Below are 18532 nucleotides of genomic sequence, written 5' to 3'. Positions count from 1 at the left end.
GTGATTCCATTATTAGTCTCAGTTCTCCTCGTCTCTCTTTTCATTTCTGATGGCTGGATAATTAAACCTCTGTAGTATTGTCTTCCATCTTCCTTTGCCCCACTTCCAGCAACGCAAATTTCCCTATGGGCAACTTTAAAAAGGCCCCCTTTTAGACATCTGTTTTTCTGATCAGCATGACTTCTCTTCCCCCTCCTTCGCGTTAATTTGTGTTCTTTGTAAAAGTAGAAAGACTAGAGCCAGGACAGCAATGAGCATACATGTAAAAATCCTCAACACTTCAACAGTAGGAACAAAAGGAAATCAAAGAAAGTAGGAAAAAGAAACCCCAAATATTCTTCCTCAACTTTTTTTTTTTATTCTACATTACTCTCATTAAAGAACCAAAAACCAAACCTTAAACGTGCATCGCGGAGACATCACAAAGGAGCTCAGAAACTGAAGCGTTACAGAGCTTCACTTAACAGCAGTCTCATTCAGCCCTGCAGCTTTAAAGAGGAAGGCTTGTCAGTTAGCCTCCCCAGCTCTGACAGAGGCTCTGGGCACCACGAGGAACAAGCAGGAAAGCAGCAAAACATTCAAAAATGAGCACAGCTGGCAACAACAAATAAATAAAAAAGTAAATGTGAAAAACTTCCATGATTATTTGTCCTTGTCACAGTATTTTATTTTTAAAAAAGACATGTAAAAACAATCAGTTTGTAAAGCTTAAATCAGATTTGTCATACCTGAAATTATCCAGTGTCTAATTTTTCCAAAATTGCTTAAAGAAATGCCGAAACGTGAATTCTTAAACTGGAAACAAAGCAAGGGCAAGAAAATTTGCATGGAAATGTGCAGTTGAATCCAGAAATCAGAGTCTGAAAATTAAAGCAGACAAAATGTTTCTTGTTTCACAGCATTCGCTTTATTACTGTCTTTTTAGGGACATTTTCTTTGCAGCTGGTTGAATTACGTAGAAAACAAACACAATCACTACAAGTAGCTGTTTCACAGTTACTTTTGTTTCAACAGAAAAATTAAGCCAAATGTAACTAAAAATCCTCTGATTTCACATTACTATCCCCTTTTCCTTCTTCTCTGGAAGTTTAAAACATTTTCAAATGTCTTAACATAAAAATCTCACTAAATCTATTCATAATTGTGTCATTTAATTTGAATGTTTTCTTTGTTTTTGTATAAAACTACCTGAATGTTTGCTTTTAATTATCAGGAGAGGATCCTAAAGGAACTGCCTCCCATTCTACTTTTAGGAACCAGCAGCAAACCTTCAGTCTCAGGGCAAAGTCCTCCGTTAGAAACAAATAAAACTATCAGATTTCCGATGTATGGCGAAGCTTGACTATTACATATTTGTAAGAGGGAGAATCTTGAATTACATTCCAGATTTAACATAGAGCCAATGAACAGAAGCTAAAATAGAAAAAATATGAACTCTCTTTTCAACATTTTGTATCAGCTGAAGCTTTTAACAGCATTTTGTGGATATCCTGATAGTAAACAATTATATTAGTCCAGCCTTGAAGTAACAAATGCATGGGCTAGTTTTTCCAGCTTCAGTGAATTTCATTTTGGGACATTCTGAATATGAAAGCAAGAAATCCTAGAAACCTGTTTAATAAGATATTTAAATTACATGGTCTACTCAACTATATAACTATTATTATTTACTTTATTATCAGAGGCCATAAAAACAAACCAAGCAGTTTATTTTTCAAATAATCTAATCTGAGAAATTCTGTGTTTTAAAAGCAGAATTTAAAGCAGAAAGTTTAATGTCATCCCGGTTTTTATGTCTTTAAGACATGCCTATAATCTATTTAACTGATTGGATAAAAGTAGCTGAATGTCATCAGCTATATTTAAATGTATTTAATGATTTTACCAAGTGGAAGAACATTATGTATAATAAAGAGAATTGGCCCAGGCACTGAACCTTGTGGCACTCCAAAAACAATCCTTCATTTAGGCATTTTGGTCATTTAGCCTGCTGCTAAATTGTCATGGAATTAACAGAAAAAAAATATTTATAAACTCTGTCATTGAAAGAGAATTATGTGAACCAAAAAATAAATATTACAGTTTTGGTTAAGCGGCTTATAAAACACCGATCAGAGCTTTGGAGACAGGACACAAAAACGAAGCTAACATGAACGCTAGTTGCTGTCCCTGTGTCCAGTTAAATTCTGCTCAACAGGGATGTTTTCATGGAGATACTTCCTGCTGCCACTCTCAGAGAAATCAGCCACCGTGTGACCATCGCCTCTCAGGACCCACTTGGTGGTGAGGAGTCCCTCAAGGCCGACTGGGCCCCGGGCATGAATACGGGCTGTGCTAATGCCGACCTCTGCTCCTGTACGCCAAAACAAACACAACGACAACAAAACAAACTGTACTGATGGAATGACAGGTGCTGGAGGAAATTTACACTTTTTGTCAATGCTTTACAGTTTTAAATGTTAGGTCACTGATCTGGTCTTTGCCAGTTTAACCCGTCCAGACCGAACGTGTCGGCAACAATCCAGCTAAATTTGCAGTACCGTAATTCCGCCACACGTTGCGCTATCTGAAAAATTCCAACGGTTTCTGAAAAGGGAGACTTTCCAGCCAATATTGAGTTATTATGGTAATTTCACTCCCGCCGTAGCAGGGAGTGAAATTAATCTGAGGGGCGCTCTTTAAATAGACGATGAATTGCAAAAAATAACTTGCTAGACGTTGAAAGTTCCAGTTGTTATGGAGAAATGGGTAACTATATTTACTCAGAGGACATTTAAAGAACTGCATACAATTAAAAAAAGGCAAAAATATCCAGGCAAAGATTTGAAATTTAGGTCACAAATGGTTAAAAAAACCAAATGTACAAAAACACATTTCAAAGTTGAAGTCAACATGGAAAGTCAATGTCTTCAGGAGCTAGTACAACCTTTCACAGCAGTTAGTAGTAAAAGAAAAATAAAAAGAATATTTTTTCTGCCCTATTTTCATCATTTCTGTTTTCATTATAGAGATTTTCTTTAAATTTTAGTCTGGTTTGTATATATTTGTGTTCCTAAAATATCAGTAACTTAAAATTTTTCTTTAAAATTTAGGTTTTTCTTTATAGTTTTTATAACGTAGGAGTACATAGTTGGGATTTATCATCACTTGTTTTATTTTCATTATGTCCTCCACAAATTATATTTTAAAAAAGGGTCAAGAAAGGTTCTGATTTGGCAGTTTTAAGTGAATTACCACTTAAATTCATGGCATTTAGCTATTCGAGGTTTAAGTGAGAACAAAACAATTCCTAAACTACAGTTAGTAAGCATCTGATGTCTACATAATAAAATGTTTAAACAGTTTAACAAAATGCAGAAAATCATTGCAGAGTGACAATTTAAAGCAATTACAAAAATCTGCGTAATCTAAAAAAAATTAAACCATCATTCCCACAATTCAAAGCGAGCCTTCTGATTGGAAAACACTTGAATTTGTAAAAGATTAAAAGTTACTAACCAAGTCCAAAGCGATATCCGTCAGCAAAACGAGAGCTGGCATTCCAGAAAACACAAGCACTGTCCAGTTGCTGCAGAAACCGTTCAGCCGTCTCCTCTGGAAAAAAAAGAACATTTACTGAAGCAACCCTACATCCTGGATTTCAACTTCTAAGCAGAGGATATCACACATATTTCAGGTAAAACACTGAATTCACTAACATGCATAAAGCTACACTTCATGCCATCACGACAATCATGAAAAGATCCACGTAAAAAAAATGGACAATAACTAAAAGTAGACCCTACTGCTGCAGCACATTAGTTTTTATCACAGAAAGCTCATTTTGGTGAAAGCAAGCAGCAACAACTGTAGAATTGAATAAAATTTTAAATAGTATTTAAAGCCAACTTAACTGTAAATTTGCCACAAGCATCTCGTGACAGTAATATAAATGACTGATTTGATCCAGCTAACCTTTTAGACACCCATTCTTCGTGAGTTTATTATAGTATAAATGCATCTTAATAAATTTGAATATTATTAAAACATTTTTTTTCCAGTAAGTAAATTAAAGTTAATATATTATATACGCACAGAGTGATGTAGTTTGTTTATGTCTGACTAATGAACTAAATTACTCAACTTACATTCTTCTTGTTGTTGTTAAAGAAGGTGATTGGCCATTGAGTTTGGCATTTAAGCATAGAAATAGGAAGTTTAGTGGAAGGAAGAAGTGTGCACAGGCAACAGTAACAACCACAACCTTAAGAGTAATGTTTTGGAACAGTAAGGTGAAAAAAGAGCCATGCTGTTAGTTAGTAGTCCAAATCATTTGGAAATCAGAGTACACACAGACTGGAGGAGAAATGAAGATGCACAGAATCCAATTTGTTTGAGGTCTAGTGTGAAGTTTCAGCAATCAGTGATACATATACATATACTGTAGAGTACATGGGTGTACTTTTCAGGAGAGAACTATTCTCACATAAAAAAAAAAAAAAAATATATATATATATATATATATATATATATATATATATATATATATATATATATATATATATATATATATATATATATATATATATTATTGGTTTTATGCATTTTTCTAGATTTATCAGTAAGTGAGTTTGGGTTTTTATTAGCTGTAATCCAGAATTATTTTAAAAAATGAACAGAAATAAACATTTAAAGTATACAATTCTTAGTAACAAATCAATATATGAACTAGAAGTTTTTACTGGCAGTCTAATTTATCATCTTTACACTGAAAGCAATGAAATAAGGGTCGGTTGGAGCGCAGTATCTTTTTTTTTGGCCACTAGATGGCAGCAACTCATCCTCCACTCCGTCAGTTGATCATCAAAGTAGAAATGTGTGCTTAGCACTTTGTTGACACCTAAAAGAAAAATGCAGCTACTTTTGTTATAACCAACTAAAATATTCACATCAGAATATCCAATGTTGGACCCACACAGTGAAGGTGTGCACTCATCCTAACAAGAGATAGTCACTGCTCATTAAGTGACATGTAAGGGAGAGTTTATTCATTAGCTACAAAGTAATATTCCCTTCTTGAAGAGCTAGTGTAGCTTTACGTAGTCATGCTGACGTAAAATACACGTAACAGTAAAATCACTGCTCCACTCACTGTTTTCTGTGACGATAACATCAGTGTGGGAGCTTCCGTACTTGTGTATGTGCTCCACAGCCTCCTCCACGCCGTCCACCACTTCCAAGCAACACTCCAAGTCGCTGTACTCTGTGCGTAGGGAGCTGGCTTCTGACGGACTGAAGGTCAGGTAGGAAGCAAAGCGTGGGCCTGAATGAATCTTCACCTGATGAAACCACACAAAACATTACTTCACTAGAACTAGTTAGTTTTTGATCAATTTTGGAATAAAGTACTTTAAGAAATCAGGTTGTGCTACGTGTATTTTGCAAATGTGAGCTACATATAACATAAAAAACAGAAGCACAAATGTCTAGAGATTGAATTTATTTATTCACCTAATATTTAAACATGAATTGTTCCCTTCCAGATATGAAAAGTCCTTTGAATTTGATTTCTGTCAGTCAAATTTGTCTGTTGGAGGATATTAGAATTAGAGTAGCCACAACATTGACATTACCAAAGACCCTTTATATTTGCAAATATGAAAAACACACCCTTAAAAGACACTTTATGGAATATATGTGTATCTTTATCTTTACAATACCCTCCAACAAAATCCTCAACTTTTAATGCAAGTATATTTACTAAGTGGGGGAAAAAACACGTCAAAAATACATGTTTTTGCCAAAATCACCCGTTTTAGTATTGTCCTGAGTGGTAACCTATGATTTCTTCAGTTCACCCCACAGGTTTTCTACAAGATTTATAATATTTCTCTTACCTGTTCAATGCGCAACATTTCAATTATCTTGTCAAACATTGGAGTCCTGAGGATTTCTCGGTGAATTAGCAAAGTTTCCATTGAATTGCATGCAGCTGGGTAGTCACACTTGGAGTCTCTCACTGATTGAGAAAAACAGATGGGGAAACTGCATTTCAGGTGCACTAAATCTGAATATACTACACCTCACTAATGTTAGAAACAGTATTATTAGTTTGTGAGAATAAAAAGGAAACAGGCACAGGAATTTTAGACTTTATGAGTTGGATTTACAGACCAATTTTTATGACTTTATCAACATCAGCGTCTGCATCAACGTAGACGTGGCAGATTCCCTCGCTGTGGCCCAGGACTGGGATGCCCTTGGCTGCTCGCTGAATGTCCCGCACCAGCTGTGACGAACCTCGGGGGACGATCAAGTCAATCATCTTGTCCAGTCGGCAAAGATCCTCTACTTCCTCATGAGTGTTCACCTGGAAAGGAGCACCAGAAGACAAACGTTTATAGTGCCGTGCAAATGTTTTCCAACTCCTTTGTTTTAAAATGTCAGATTACGCTACATTTTACAAATTCTTTTATGTGAAAGAACAAAACAAAATATTTTAATCTAACAAAAATCTAAAAAGTCTGGATTCCTTTTGTTTTAACTTCACTGATACCCCTAAATAAAATCCAGAAGTAATCTAGTGAGCAAAATTGGTTCTACAAAGTAATGACTGAAGAAGGCTGAACACAAAATTCTGCCTGCTTAGAAAAACAGGCAGATATGGCAGACATGGACCCATAAGTCCCTCTACTCTACATATAATGATTGCACAGGGTTTGTATATGTCATTAATAGATGAATAGAAACAGTTTTACCATCTGTACCGCCTCTCTGACTCCATGCAGAGAAAGGGCTTCCTGAGTGAGCTGGTGCAGGACACGGTTGGTGTTGGCAGCTTCTTTGCCACCCTTCAAGAGAAGAGCATTCCCACTGGCTATTGCCAGAGCAGAGACCTTGATGAAGAAAAAAGGTGCAACATTCCAAAAACAGGCCTTTGACGCTTTAAGAATATCAGGATACAGTTTAGATTGCTTGCTTGCAACAGAGAAACAAGTCTGGACCTCACACCTTTTAGTCTTTCCACATTGTTAAAGAAGATACTCAACTTTGTCCTATAACTTTACCTGTGGCAGGCAGTCAGGACGGGCTTCAAAGATGACCAGAAGAACCCCGATGGGAACCGTGACCTGCTCAAGCTCTAAACTGGGAGCCACCCTTGTTCTTCGCACCACACGCCCAACGCTGTCCTGAGCCGCCATGGCGATCTGACGCAGACCGACGGCTAAACTACTTAGCTTAACTGATGACAGGCTGAGACGCTTCAACATGGCTGAAGGCAAACGTCCTGGTCAAAGGTCAAATTATGGGGAGAAGGGAAACTGTGGTGAGGTTAGGAATGTTGTTGGTTCAAGAGTTTGATTTTATACGGCTAAAGTTTTTGAAACTTTTGCATCAAAATTAAATGTTGAATTTGGTGGCTGTATGGCACAATACAGACACTTTGGCTGACAGACAGAATGTTTCATGCACAAACTCCTCTATGCTGCCGAAATACACTGGATTTTACAACGATCAAACCTGCTAGATACTGAAGATGTGTTTATTTGAAAGATTTCATTTTTTCTGGCATGAAATCCAACAAATAAAACCATGTTTTTTCACAGAGCCGCTACGACACTGTTGCCCACTGTAAGCCAAAGTAAAAGTGCAGCTACATTGATGTTTCAGGCGATTCCTTTACTGATAATTTTGCCAAGAAAAACTGAAAAAAGCTTGAAAGAGCTGGTTGAGTTTTCCACTGTAGAGTCCTGTATTGCTTTAAACCAGCATCAAAAATTAGGCTACATCAGAGAAAACTGAAAAAAACAGATGTAGTATGCTCACATAAATAGATATAAACTTAAATTTTTACTTCAATGTAAGCTCTTGGTCAGCACTGTCTTTTCTAAATGGTCCCTGTTACCTGCGCTGACAGCCATCTTCATGTCCATCTTGTTTGCAGCCAGAATTTCATTTTTCCTTTCCGTCAGCAGCTCTGCTAGATGGCAGATGATCTCGCTTCTCTGACATTGCAGATAACAAAACACAGACAGAGTACAGGCTCAGCATGGGGCAAATCTGTCTACTAAAGTACAGAGTTTCTCTGTAAGGTAGGAAAGCAAGTAAAAATTACAAATAATGAAGGTTTGCAACCTGCAAAGTGGCATATAGAAACAACAAGATGACATGTTTTGATTGAGATCCATTCATCACCTGGTCTGGATGAAGAGATGCCAGGATTCTTCCTGAGTTTCTGGCCATTTCCGTTTGCTCCTCCACAGATGGACCTGGAACTAAGAACAGAGTCCAGGATGAGACAGACAGACTTACAGTCATGTAAAATCTCTGATCTGATACCGAGATGCACCAAGAAATCTGCCAAAAATTGGGGTCCATTTTCTTGTTGTCATTTCTGATTGGTAATTGGCAGGTCAAATGCTGAAATATCACATTTGCTTTACTCACTTTTGGCTCAAAACTAGGAATCCCTCTATCCTACCAGGTCATGGATATATGCTGCCTTGCATAAATGAAGTAAGTCTTTTAACACAACAAACTAAGCATTTATATACTCTTTCACTGGAAAAACGAAACTAGAATCAACAGATCAGACCTCAAAGAAAACCAGATATTGGCTTGGAAAAGATCTTATTCAAACATACCAGCAGGTTTGACCTCAGAGAAGAAGGTTCCCACTTTCTTCCCCTCCACTATGTCAGTGATTACTTGGCCGGTTATTTTGGGGTTTGTGCCGTTTGCAATGACCACTGAGGTGCCTCCTTGCAGCGCCCAAAGAGCTGCCTTAACCTGCAAGACAGTTACACAAATGCTAAAGGGGTTTTACTCTCTCATAAGAAAGACAAAAACAAGGAGTTAGATAAAACGTCATAGAATTTAAGAGCACCTTTGGTTTTAACTATGTAATCTTTTCAGCTCCAAACATTTTTTTCCTTGTTTGAAATGCAACTGGTCACTTAAAGTTCTCATAGAAAAAAAATACTTTTAGCATTTCCATTTTCTCATAAGCAGAAATAACTTGGAAATGATTTTATGCTTACAAATGATAGAGAGACTTGTAACAAACCTTGGCCTCCATACCTCCAATCCCAACTCTGGACTTTGTCCCGTAGGTGATGGACTGCTGGTCTCCAGAGTAGAAAATGTCTATGAGTTTAGCATCGTTTGTTCCAGGTGGGCTATTGTACAGCCCTGAAAAACAAACGATCTAATTCAAACTGTACTCTTCCAAACCAATAAATCTGAAACAGTCAGAGCTCAGAAACCTGCCATTTCAACCCCGGGGGTTAAATAAAGTTTCAGTAGAGACATTTTACCAGAAAATATTGATTTTATTGTGGGGCATCAGAGTAAAACGGAAAAATATGAATGCATATCACACTAGTAAACCACGTTCACGTAGCAACTCTGCAATACTTTCTGTCAGGCCAACCCCAATAGCATATATTGAAGAGTGAAGTTTTATAAATACTTGTATGTGCATTTGGACACCACAGCAAAGTGAACTTTAGAACTCACTATTAGAATTACAAGACATTTAAATAAATTTTTTTTTAAACTAATTTACTTAGCTTTGTCCAGAGCAACATTTAAAAGATTCCTAAGGCATTTCTGAGGCTTTAAATATTATCTATGCGTTTGTGACAACCAATCAGAACAAAAGACAATTAAAATCCCAACTTTCAGTTAAACTTGTAATTCTAATGAATTCTGTGTCATCAAGGTGAACAGAAAATAGAAAATTCAGATTTGCATTTGCTGTTTCCAAATGACACAGCGTTGCAAAGTCAGACTGTGTTATTATTTAACTTCAACCCAAAATTGTGGCGGTGACATTCATACCTTCAACATCAGACAGCGCGATGAGCAGGTCAGCCTTCATCTCCACAGCCAGCCGCGCTGCCAGACTGTCGTTGTCCTTAATGCTGATCACCTGAAGAACCAGAAAACTGCTGATGTTCACAAGCTTTCAGGTCATCTAGATATTTTTTGAGAGAAGCACAGCACACACTAATAAAGACGAGTAAATAAGACTAAAGTAATCTTTTCATTGGAGTAGCAGAATTTTGTAATGAAAACAATCCAACCTTAAATTAAGTTTGACTCTAGAAGCAAACTTTAAATTAGTCACTGGGTCTTTAAGCAAGATAATGATCAGGGGCATTTAGCCCAAATTAAGACAGAAACGGTTGGCCAGACACAAAATCTTCCATCATAGGTATGTATATATTTACACATACAGCAGGGTTTCCTCCAGTGTATTATAAGCCTGGCGGGCTGCCAGACTTATAATATACTTATAAAACAGATCGCTGTTAAAAAAAAGAAACGGGATTCAGGATTTTCATGTCAGCTGAAGCTCAGTTTGTGATCCGAGTCTGGATGTGAGATGAGCAAAACGAACCGTAAAGAAATTATGTCAACAAACATGATGATGAATTAAAGAAAATGCCACTTATAATACTGGCTCATTTTAGCCAGTGGTCTGATTTTTGCACGCTCCCTGTTCAGCGCATCAACTATAAAAACTATAAACCCATCTTTCTTTCAGGAATAATTCTGTCCTGCCAGTAAAATGCTAACCGCAGACGAGACACTTCCAGTCCTGCTTATTAAAATATATATATACTGTATATATATATATATATTTTTTTTTATTAAAAAAAAAAATCCAAACAACTTTGGAAAACAATTTCAGTCGTTCAGTTCAATACTCCCTTTCCGACTTCCATCAAGGCACCTCGAATGATTAAGTGTCACCATTGCAAAGGGTTAACAGCTTGGGTCATGCAGAACTGATCTGATCGTTTCCATAGCAATGAGCAGAAACAAGACATTCCCCCAGAACTTCAGTGAGCTCATTGTACCTATGACCACATCTATGACATGCGGTCCTACATCAAAGAACTTCTGAGGTTATGAATGCTTGTATTTCAAGACATCAGTTCACATCCAACTAGCTCTTCGAATTGCAACACTGTGTTTTACAAGTATTTTCAGTATGGAAAAGATGTTTGTCGGCTTGTTTTTTCCCCTGAGTTTTGGAGTGGGATATTTGGTTACAACAGGGATGAGGAAGGTTTTTGACAAAGTGCTTCCTGGTAGCACTGTAGATAGAAGTAGCGTTCAGGAGGAGAGGACGTCATCTGAGAACGATCTTTTTGACGCTTTTCTTTTCGAACCTTCCAAGACTGGGGAACAAACCTCCCCGGCTGGGGAAGTTTGCTCCCCAGCTGAGGAAGTTTGCTACTCTGGTTATGATATTATTGATTCTTATCTGTTTGATCCATCCCCAGCTCAGAACCAAACATCCCTGGCTGGGGAATTTCAGACCGCTGAGTCTGAAAGATCAACTTCTGCCTTGAAGAAGACGACAACTGAAGACCCTACTCATGAAGACAGCGCTGTCCAGACCACTGTCGCAGGGAACGATCTGGCCAATCTTCCCGAAAAGGAGACAGCCGAGTCTGAAAGATCAACTTCTGCCTTGAAGAAGACGACAATTGAAGACCCTACTCATGAAGACAGCGCTGTCCAGACCACTGTCGCAGGGAACGATCTGGCCAATCTTCCCGAAGAGCAAACTACTGCGGCTGCAGAAGTTGTCCAGACCACTGTCGCAGGGAACGATCTGGCCAATCTTCCCGAAAAGGAGACAGCCGAGTCTGAAAGATCAACTTCTGCCTTGAAGAAGACGACAATTGAAGACCCTACTCATGAAGACAGCGCTGTCCAGACCACTGTCGCAGGGAACGATCTGGCCAATCTTCCCGAAAAGGAGACAGCCGAGTCTGAAAGATCAACTTCTGCCTTGAAGAAGACGACAATTGAAGACCCTACTCATGAAGACAGCGCTGTCCAGACCACTGTCGCAGGGAACGATCTGGCCAATCTTCCCGAAGAGCAAACTACTGCGGCTGCAGAAGTTGTCCAGACCACTGTCGCAGGGAACGATCCGGCCAATCTTCCCGAAAAGGAGACAGCTGAGTCTAAAAGATCAACTTCTGCCTTGAAGACGACAACAATTGAAGACCCTACTCATGAAGACGGCGCTGTCCAGGCAACTGTCGCAGGGAACGATCTGGCCAATCTTCCCGAAGAGCAAACTTTGGGAAGATTGACAGTTGCAGATGTTTGCTGTGAAAAGGAGACTATTGAGTCTGAAAAGTTTTTTGCTTTGATCAAGATGGCAATTGAAGACAGTAGCCATGAGCGAACTTCCCTGACTGAGGAAAATGTGTGTTCCCACAAAAACAACGACAATATATGGGAGCCATTTTTGTTAATGTTTTTAAGTTTGTGCTTATTTTGCCTTCCCTGGGTTATTATGTACTATGGTGGTTTTTTCCTGTTTTTATTTGTTATATATTCTTCCTGTGGACTTGCTTATTTATTGGGATCATAAAGCCAAGTATTGAGAGCTTAACTTTAAATTTAATTACACTGTTAAATTTTCTGTTTCAGTTTAAATTCAAAAATACTTTATTGATCCCAAAGAAAATTAAATGTTGTAGCTCATCAAGATTCTTCAAAGAGCCATTGAAGATGGCTGTCGACAGGAAAGATCCCTTGAAGCGGTCGGTACCACACTGAACCTGAAGAAGCCTCTGACTGAGGATGGATGCTCTTCCCTTCCAAAACAGCCTTGTGAAGAGGATGGTCAGGATTGTCCAGAATTTTCTTGATCCTATGAAGAATCCTTCTCTGCATTATCATCTCCAGCGGTTCCACGGACATCCCCAGCAGAGAACAAGAACAGAACCAGCCTTCTTTATCAGGCTGGTTCTGCCAGGGATCTTTTTAGATCCTTGGCTGATGCTGCCCCAACAGATGGCGCTCTCAACAACAGACTTATAGAACAGTCGTCCCCAACCCCCGGGCCGTGGGCCGGTACCGGTCCACGCGCCGCCATAGTTGGGCCAAGTCAATCAACATGTTGAAAATGCCCGATTTTAGATCAGAGTGGTCCCAACGTTCTACGTAACTCACCACACAGCAGGATGATCGGTTACGATTATCGCAAGCCACACTCAGAACGTTCTAAGATTGACGTAAGGAAAGAATCGGGGCAAAAGAATTAAAATGGTGCCATGTGAACTAAACTTTAGCGGGCACATGAAGAAGCCTGTCTGACGGTTCACCCTCCCCGCACCCCTCCCACCGGGCGGCAGTAAAAATGCCAAGCCTTAACCGGTCCGCAGTGATAAAAAGGTTGGGGACCACTGTTATAGAAGGTTTGCAGCATCTTGCTGCCTATAATTATATAAAAAAAAAATATATATATATACTGTATATACTATATATATATAATTTTATATATATATTTTTTTATTTTAAAAAAATTATAAAAACTTTTTTAAATAAAAGTTTTAATCAAAAATATATAATTATATATATATATAAATTATATATATTTTATAATTATATAAATATATAAATATAATTATATATATTTTTATTTAAAAAATTTATAAAAACTTTTTTTAATAAAGTTTTTATAAAATTTTAATGAATAAATATATAATTATATAAATTATATATATTTTCTAATTATATAAATATATATATGCGTATATATATATATATATAATTATATACATTTTTGTAAAAAAAAATTATAAAAACTTTTTTAAATAACATTTTTATAACATTTTTAATAAATAAATATATAATTTTATATATATATATAAATTATATATATATATATTATAATTATATAAATATATATGTATATATATAATTAGTATATATATGTATATACAGTATATACTGTATATACACACACACTGATTATGGGTTAGACAATACATAATTAATTGCATTACAATATATAAAATACTTATCAATATATTAATTATTATTGATAAGGAATATATAATGGTTGCATATTAATTAGTATGATGTATTAATAATGAGTAATATACAGAATCATTAGCATCATAATTATTATCTTTATAGTAATAAGAATTATTATTATTAGTAGTAGTAATAATAAGAATTAATATTCTTATTTTCATGACCTGTTTTTCTAAGACAGTTATGTACTTCATTAAAGCTCTGCATATTTTATATACAGTATTTGGTAAAATAAAGAGCAGTAGACACGAACTGCAACTAGTAATTGGTTCATTTTCCATCTGTATTATGGTAACAGATGGTTGCACTTCCATCGGTCGCCCCATGCTGCCTGTACATTTACCCCGTGCAGGTCGCTGTTGGGTTCTGGTGGAGGTACCACTGCATCATTGGTGTTGATGATGGGAACGATGTTCATGCGCAGCAGCTCCCGCAGAGTGCTGTTGAGGTTCTGCCTCTTCTCATCATCGTGGAAATCCAGATTTGTCACAAGAACCTGAGGAAACAAAAAGGATTTAAGAGAAAGAAAGGGTAAATAAAATAAAAGTTCTTAAATGTTTGAGCCAAGGAATTAAGTTTTCTGAGTACCTGTGCAGTGCATGTGCTGTACTGAGTGAACATGGCTTCATACAGAGCCATTAGCCCGCTCTGTCCAGCTGCAGCGCAGGCTCGGGCCTCCAGCGCTGGGACAAACTGCAACCAAAATGAGACCCAGCTTTTAAAAGCAAGAATTAGTGTGCAAAGTTCAATTTATTGTAGATTTATGGGTGAATTTTTCTGCCATAATTCGAGAACACACATTTTCAGTTTGAAAGCAGGACTTCATGTCTTTTGTTCTCAACACTTTTAATACTTGTGCTTACATTTTCAGTTTGAAAGCAGGACTTCATGCCTTTCTTCTCAAAACTAGTAGTTACTTGTACTCAAAACGTCTGCTCTCTTTCAAATATTCACTGTTCTTTCTCAAACTTTTCTCCTCGCACTCAAAACTTGCCTCTGTTCAGCTCAAATCTCCGCTTTACTCTGCTCGCTTGCAAATCATTTCCTGCTCACGCTTGGAACGAAAAAGTACTGTCTCCTGGCAACCTCTCAGCCAATAGAATGAAAGTGTTATACTGGGTGCGTCTGTTTCCTTCTAGCGGTTGTGCCTGTGTGGCTACTATCGACCTGCACTGTCCACTGAATGTGGGGAGAAACAAGGACCTCAGCGTTCTTTGCATTACATCCTAGTTTAAATTTTAACACGCTCCACAATGTTCCTAGTATTTCCCTTACCATCTCTTTATGCAGACCGTTTCCTGAATGTAGCGCCTGTCGGACGCTTTGAGACAGAAGGATCTCATGTCTTAACCTCTGCTTGCCAAAAGCCACGGCTCCACTGGTGACGATCATCATCTCCCTGCCCTGATTCTGCAGCATGGCCACCTGAACAGCAACACAACCAGTTAAAAATACAACTGATACCTTCCATCTAATGATATATACCATTAGATAGAAGGTGTCAATTGTATATGTTTTTGATGAAAAAAAAGAGACCATAAAGTGAATTTTATGCTGATTTATAGTAAAGAAATGTAACTGTAGTAACTGGAGACTCACCTGCTCTACAATTGAAGCCAGTCGCCCCAGAGCCAGACCACATTCATCGCCACGGGTGACCACAGCGCTTCCTAGTTTAACCACAATCCTCTTGGCCTTACGTAGTTCACCGCGATGTGCGAAGGAGCTGCCATGGACTCTATTACTGAATTCTGTAAACAATAAGGAAATCTAAGATTCTCGAATCAGACATAGAAACAGTTTTGCTTATTTACTGAATTTTATCAATGATTTAAACTCCAAACTTAGCTCTCTGCTAGTCTTTTAGCTGCCTTGTTCCATAATATCACCATTAATGACAAGTTGAAAGACCTGGTTTTATTATTATGACTAATAAAATCAAAACTATTAATCCAAAACTAAAAAAAAAGTTAAAGTTATCAATTTATCACTAAAGTTTCTTTACTCTGTAAGCTGTGAATGCTTTACTGGGTTGTATCGCTCTTTTCTATGAATGAGACTAGGAGAGAGAAGGTCTTGTTTTAAATCTTTTTGTATCTGAGGGAAACTGGGAATAATGGCCTTGTGACTGCCACATCAGCAATGCAAGCAGACAGAAAGCCTTTGCTGACACCACACATCTTTCTGCACCAATGAGGCGCCTGAGTGGACGAGGACAGGGATCAGGGACAAACCCAGGGCATACTTTATCAGAAATTTTTCTGTGGACACAAAAACCTTAAGAGCTTTTATAAAGGTGTATGGTTTAAATGTAACTGCACCAATCTTATATCCATTTTCATAAAAAACATGTTTTCTACTCTTCTAGTTTAGCATCACTTAGTATTTCTTCCAGACGTTTTCCGTATATTCTGAAATATGTACATTACACAGTATTCTTTTACAGAGACTAAAATAACATGTTGAACTTTTTAGGATTAAAATAATGAAAATACTGCTAAGACCTTTTAGACTGCAACTGATAAGTTCAAGATCATAATTTTTTACATAAGATTTCTTAAGCCAACAAAATCTGACAAAACTAGAAACCAAACTTAATAAATCAGATTTATTAAGTAATTATTTAAATTAGCTGTTTTATTTTTGTTTGTATTTTTATCTGATTGTTGTTGTCCCACTTTGCTATGCTAATGTACACACAAATCCGACAGATGATTGCAACATTAGGTAAAGAAGTGTAGTCTTGCCATGAGTCAGATGTTTGGTGAGAAACTGGAATCTCTGGGGTGAAATTTTTGAGCACAGCTTCAGCTTTCGTAGCAACATGTTCAGCTTCCCTTTTATCTGAGAAATAAACATATATACAGCAATTTAAAATAAGAAATTATATAATGAAAATTGATAAAAATGTGTTAATTAAAATGAAGGAGATGTAATCAATGATGTGACACATGTACATTAAGCTTTAAAGACTTGTTTCATGAATAAAGTGCAAATAAGTAAGGTTTTTTTCTTACTTTAAACTTCTGAAGTTCCACTGTAGAAATTGTGTTCCTGTTGCAGTTTTGACAAACTCTTCACCTTCTTGGACCATTTATTTGTCTCTCTATGACTCACAGTGTTGAGTGAGCAGCAGAGGGGAGCGTGTGGGTGTAAGCTGTGGGTACACACACACACACACACACACACACACACACACACACACACACTTTTGTGCACCTCCCCAGAAAAAAACCAAAAATTTAAACTAATGAACTCTGTAGAATTGAGAATAATGTAAAGTGATAGAAATGTTTTCTCTTGATCAGTGTTTATATTTACATATACTCCTTTTGGATTTGAGATCCTCCTTTCTGCATTCTTCTTTTGATGGTGTGTCTTACATGTATTCAAACTTTTTTTTTCTGGAAAATACATCAAATCTTTGATTTTTTGCTTTCAGCCTATTGTTATAGGGAGGAGTTGCTGTCAGTAACTCCTCCCTATAACAATACGAGCTGCTGATTAACCTAAGGCAGCGTTTACGCTGCAGCCTGAAGTGACCCAACTCCGATTTTCTCCACGTAATGCGACCTGTATCTTATATTTTCATGACAGTCTGAACAACACAGGTCGGATTTCTTTCGAATGCGACCCAGGCCACTTGGATATCCGATACTTATCCGATTCAAATGTGACCGAACGACCAGGTCGAATTCATCCGATTTGAACGTCACTGATACTCGACAAACGTCACTATTCTGCATCCTGAATCGCCCAAGCGGGAAGAAAAACAACAACCACGGCAGACTATTAACGAGAATCAAGTTGTTAATATCCTGGCTCCGGTTGGAAAACAACCTCAAAGTTGCAAGCTATGCTCCACCGTTAGCATCCATGTTTACTTCCGCAAACACTGAGCACCGCTTCTTCTTTATGGCGGTTGGCAAATCACTGAGCGCTCTATGTGTGACGTTACTGCGCCCTCTACTGCGCATGCGGGACACTTTCAAGTCATCTCCGGATCGCGTTTTGAAAGACAACTCGCAAGTGGTGAGTACATCCAAACACAGGCTGAGTTTTCCTCCATCCACCGCGGCTGTGTTTTGTATTTTAAACGATGCTAAAAGTCAGTGATGCTTTGAAACGGGTTTCCGTGAGTGGAAAAAAGCAAAAGAACGATTCAAAGAGAAAGAAAACGGCTAAAGTCACAGAAAAGTAATGCGACTGCTCTGCTCGCTCGCGCTCAATGTGAAGTTAAAAAAGCGGAACTAGCTTTAGCTTCCAGCTAGCAGCAGCGGGAGGAAATGTCCTAATATGGCGAAGGGCCAACTGTAGAAATGAAGACGTGTGAGCCCTGCCCTGCCCTGACACGCAGCTAAAATTCAGTCATCACCGAATAAAAGTTTTGACCAGATTTGACTCTCAGAGGGGAAACAGCCTGACAGTCTGAACTTGGTAAGGAAATAAACCTGATAATTACAGAGAAAAATACAATTGATAAAAATTGAAAGAGGGAGGGAGACAGATAAAGAGAAATGAAGAAGAATAAATAAATACTGTCCATAGAGCAGTGGTTCTCAAATGGGGGTACGCGTACCCCTGGGGGTACGTGGAGGTACTGCAGGGGGTACGTGAAGCTTTTCAAAATATCTTTTAAAAAATCAGTAGGCTCCTCATAATAAGTCTTGGGAAAAATTATTTTGTAAAAAGTTCG

General features: G+C 37.7%; 1 protein-coding gene across 3 annotated transcripts; it reads right to left on the bottom strand.

The window, feature by feature from the left end:
• Positions 1-1789: 1789 nt before the first annotated feature.
• Positions 1790-16904, bottom strand: LOC102218924 (delta-1-pyrroline-5-carboxylate synthase-like). 3 transcript variants are annotated; one of them, XM_023341451.1, is made up of 18 exons: positions 16854-16904; positions 16584-16680; positions 15436-15587; positions 15112-15261; positions 14425-14529; positions 14180-14332; positions 9823-9913; positions 9047-9171; positions 8625-8769; positions 8176-8249; positions 7886-7985; positions 7047-7267; positions 6738-6875; positions 6154-6349; positions 5877-5998; positions 5132-5318; positions 3499-3594; positions 1790-2353 (listed from the first exon to the last, which is right to left on the bottom strand). In XM_023341451.1, the coding sequence occupies exons 2-18, from the start codon at positions 16660-16662 to the stop codon at positions 2157-2159; spliced, it is 2331 nt and encodes a 776-aa protein (XP_023197219.1). In that variant the 5' UTR covers positions 16663-16680; positions 16854-16904; the 3' UTR covers positions 1790-2156. The 3 variants fall into 3 exon arrangements, with proteins under 3 accessions (XP_023197219.1, XP_023197220.1, XP_023197221.1); XM_023341452.1 differs by lacking the exons at positions 16584-16680; positions 16854-16904 and having other exon boundaries at positions 14174-14332; positions 15436-15581; XM_023341453.1 differs by lacking the exons at positions 14425-14529; positions 16584-16680; positions 16854-16904 and having other exon boundaries at positions 14174-14332; positions 15436-15581.
• Positions 16905-18532: the final 1628 nt, after the last annotated feature.

The sequence above is a fragment of the Xiphophorus maculatus genome, chromosome 10 (genome assembly GCF_002775205.1).
Source record: "Xiphophorus maculatus strain JP 163 A chromosome 10, X_maculatus-5.0-male, whole genome shotgun sequence".
In the NCBI taxonomy this organism is placed as follows: domain Eukaryota; kingdom Metazoa; phylum Chordata; class Actinopteri; order Cyprinodontiformes; family Poeciliidae; genus Xiphophorus; species Xiphophorus maculatus.
Note: the sequence above shows the minus strand (reverse complement) of the source record. Positions and strands in the feature narration are given on the sequence as shown.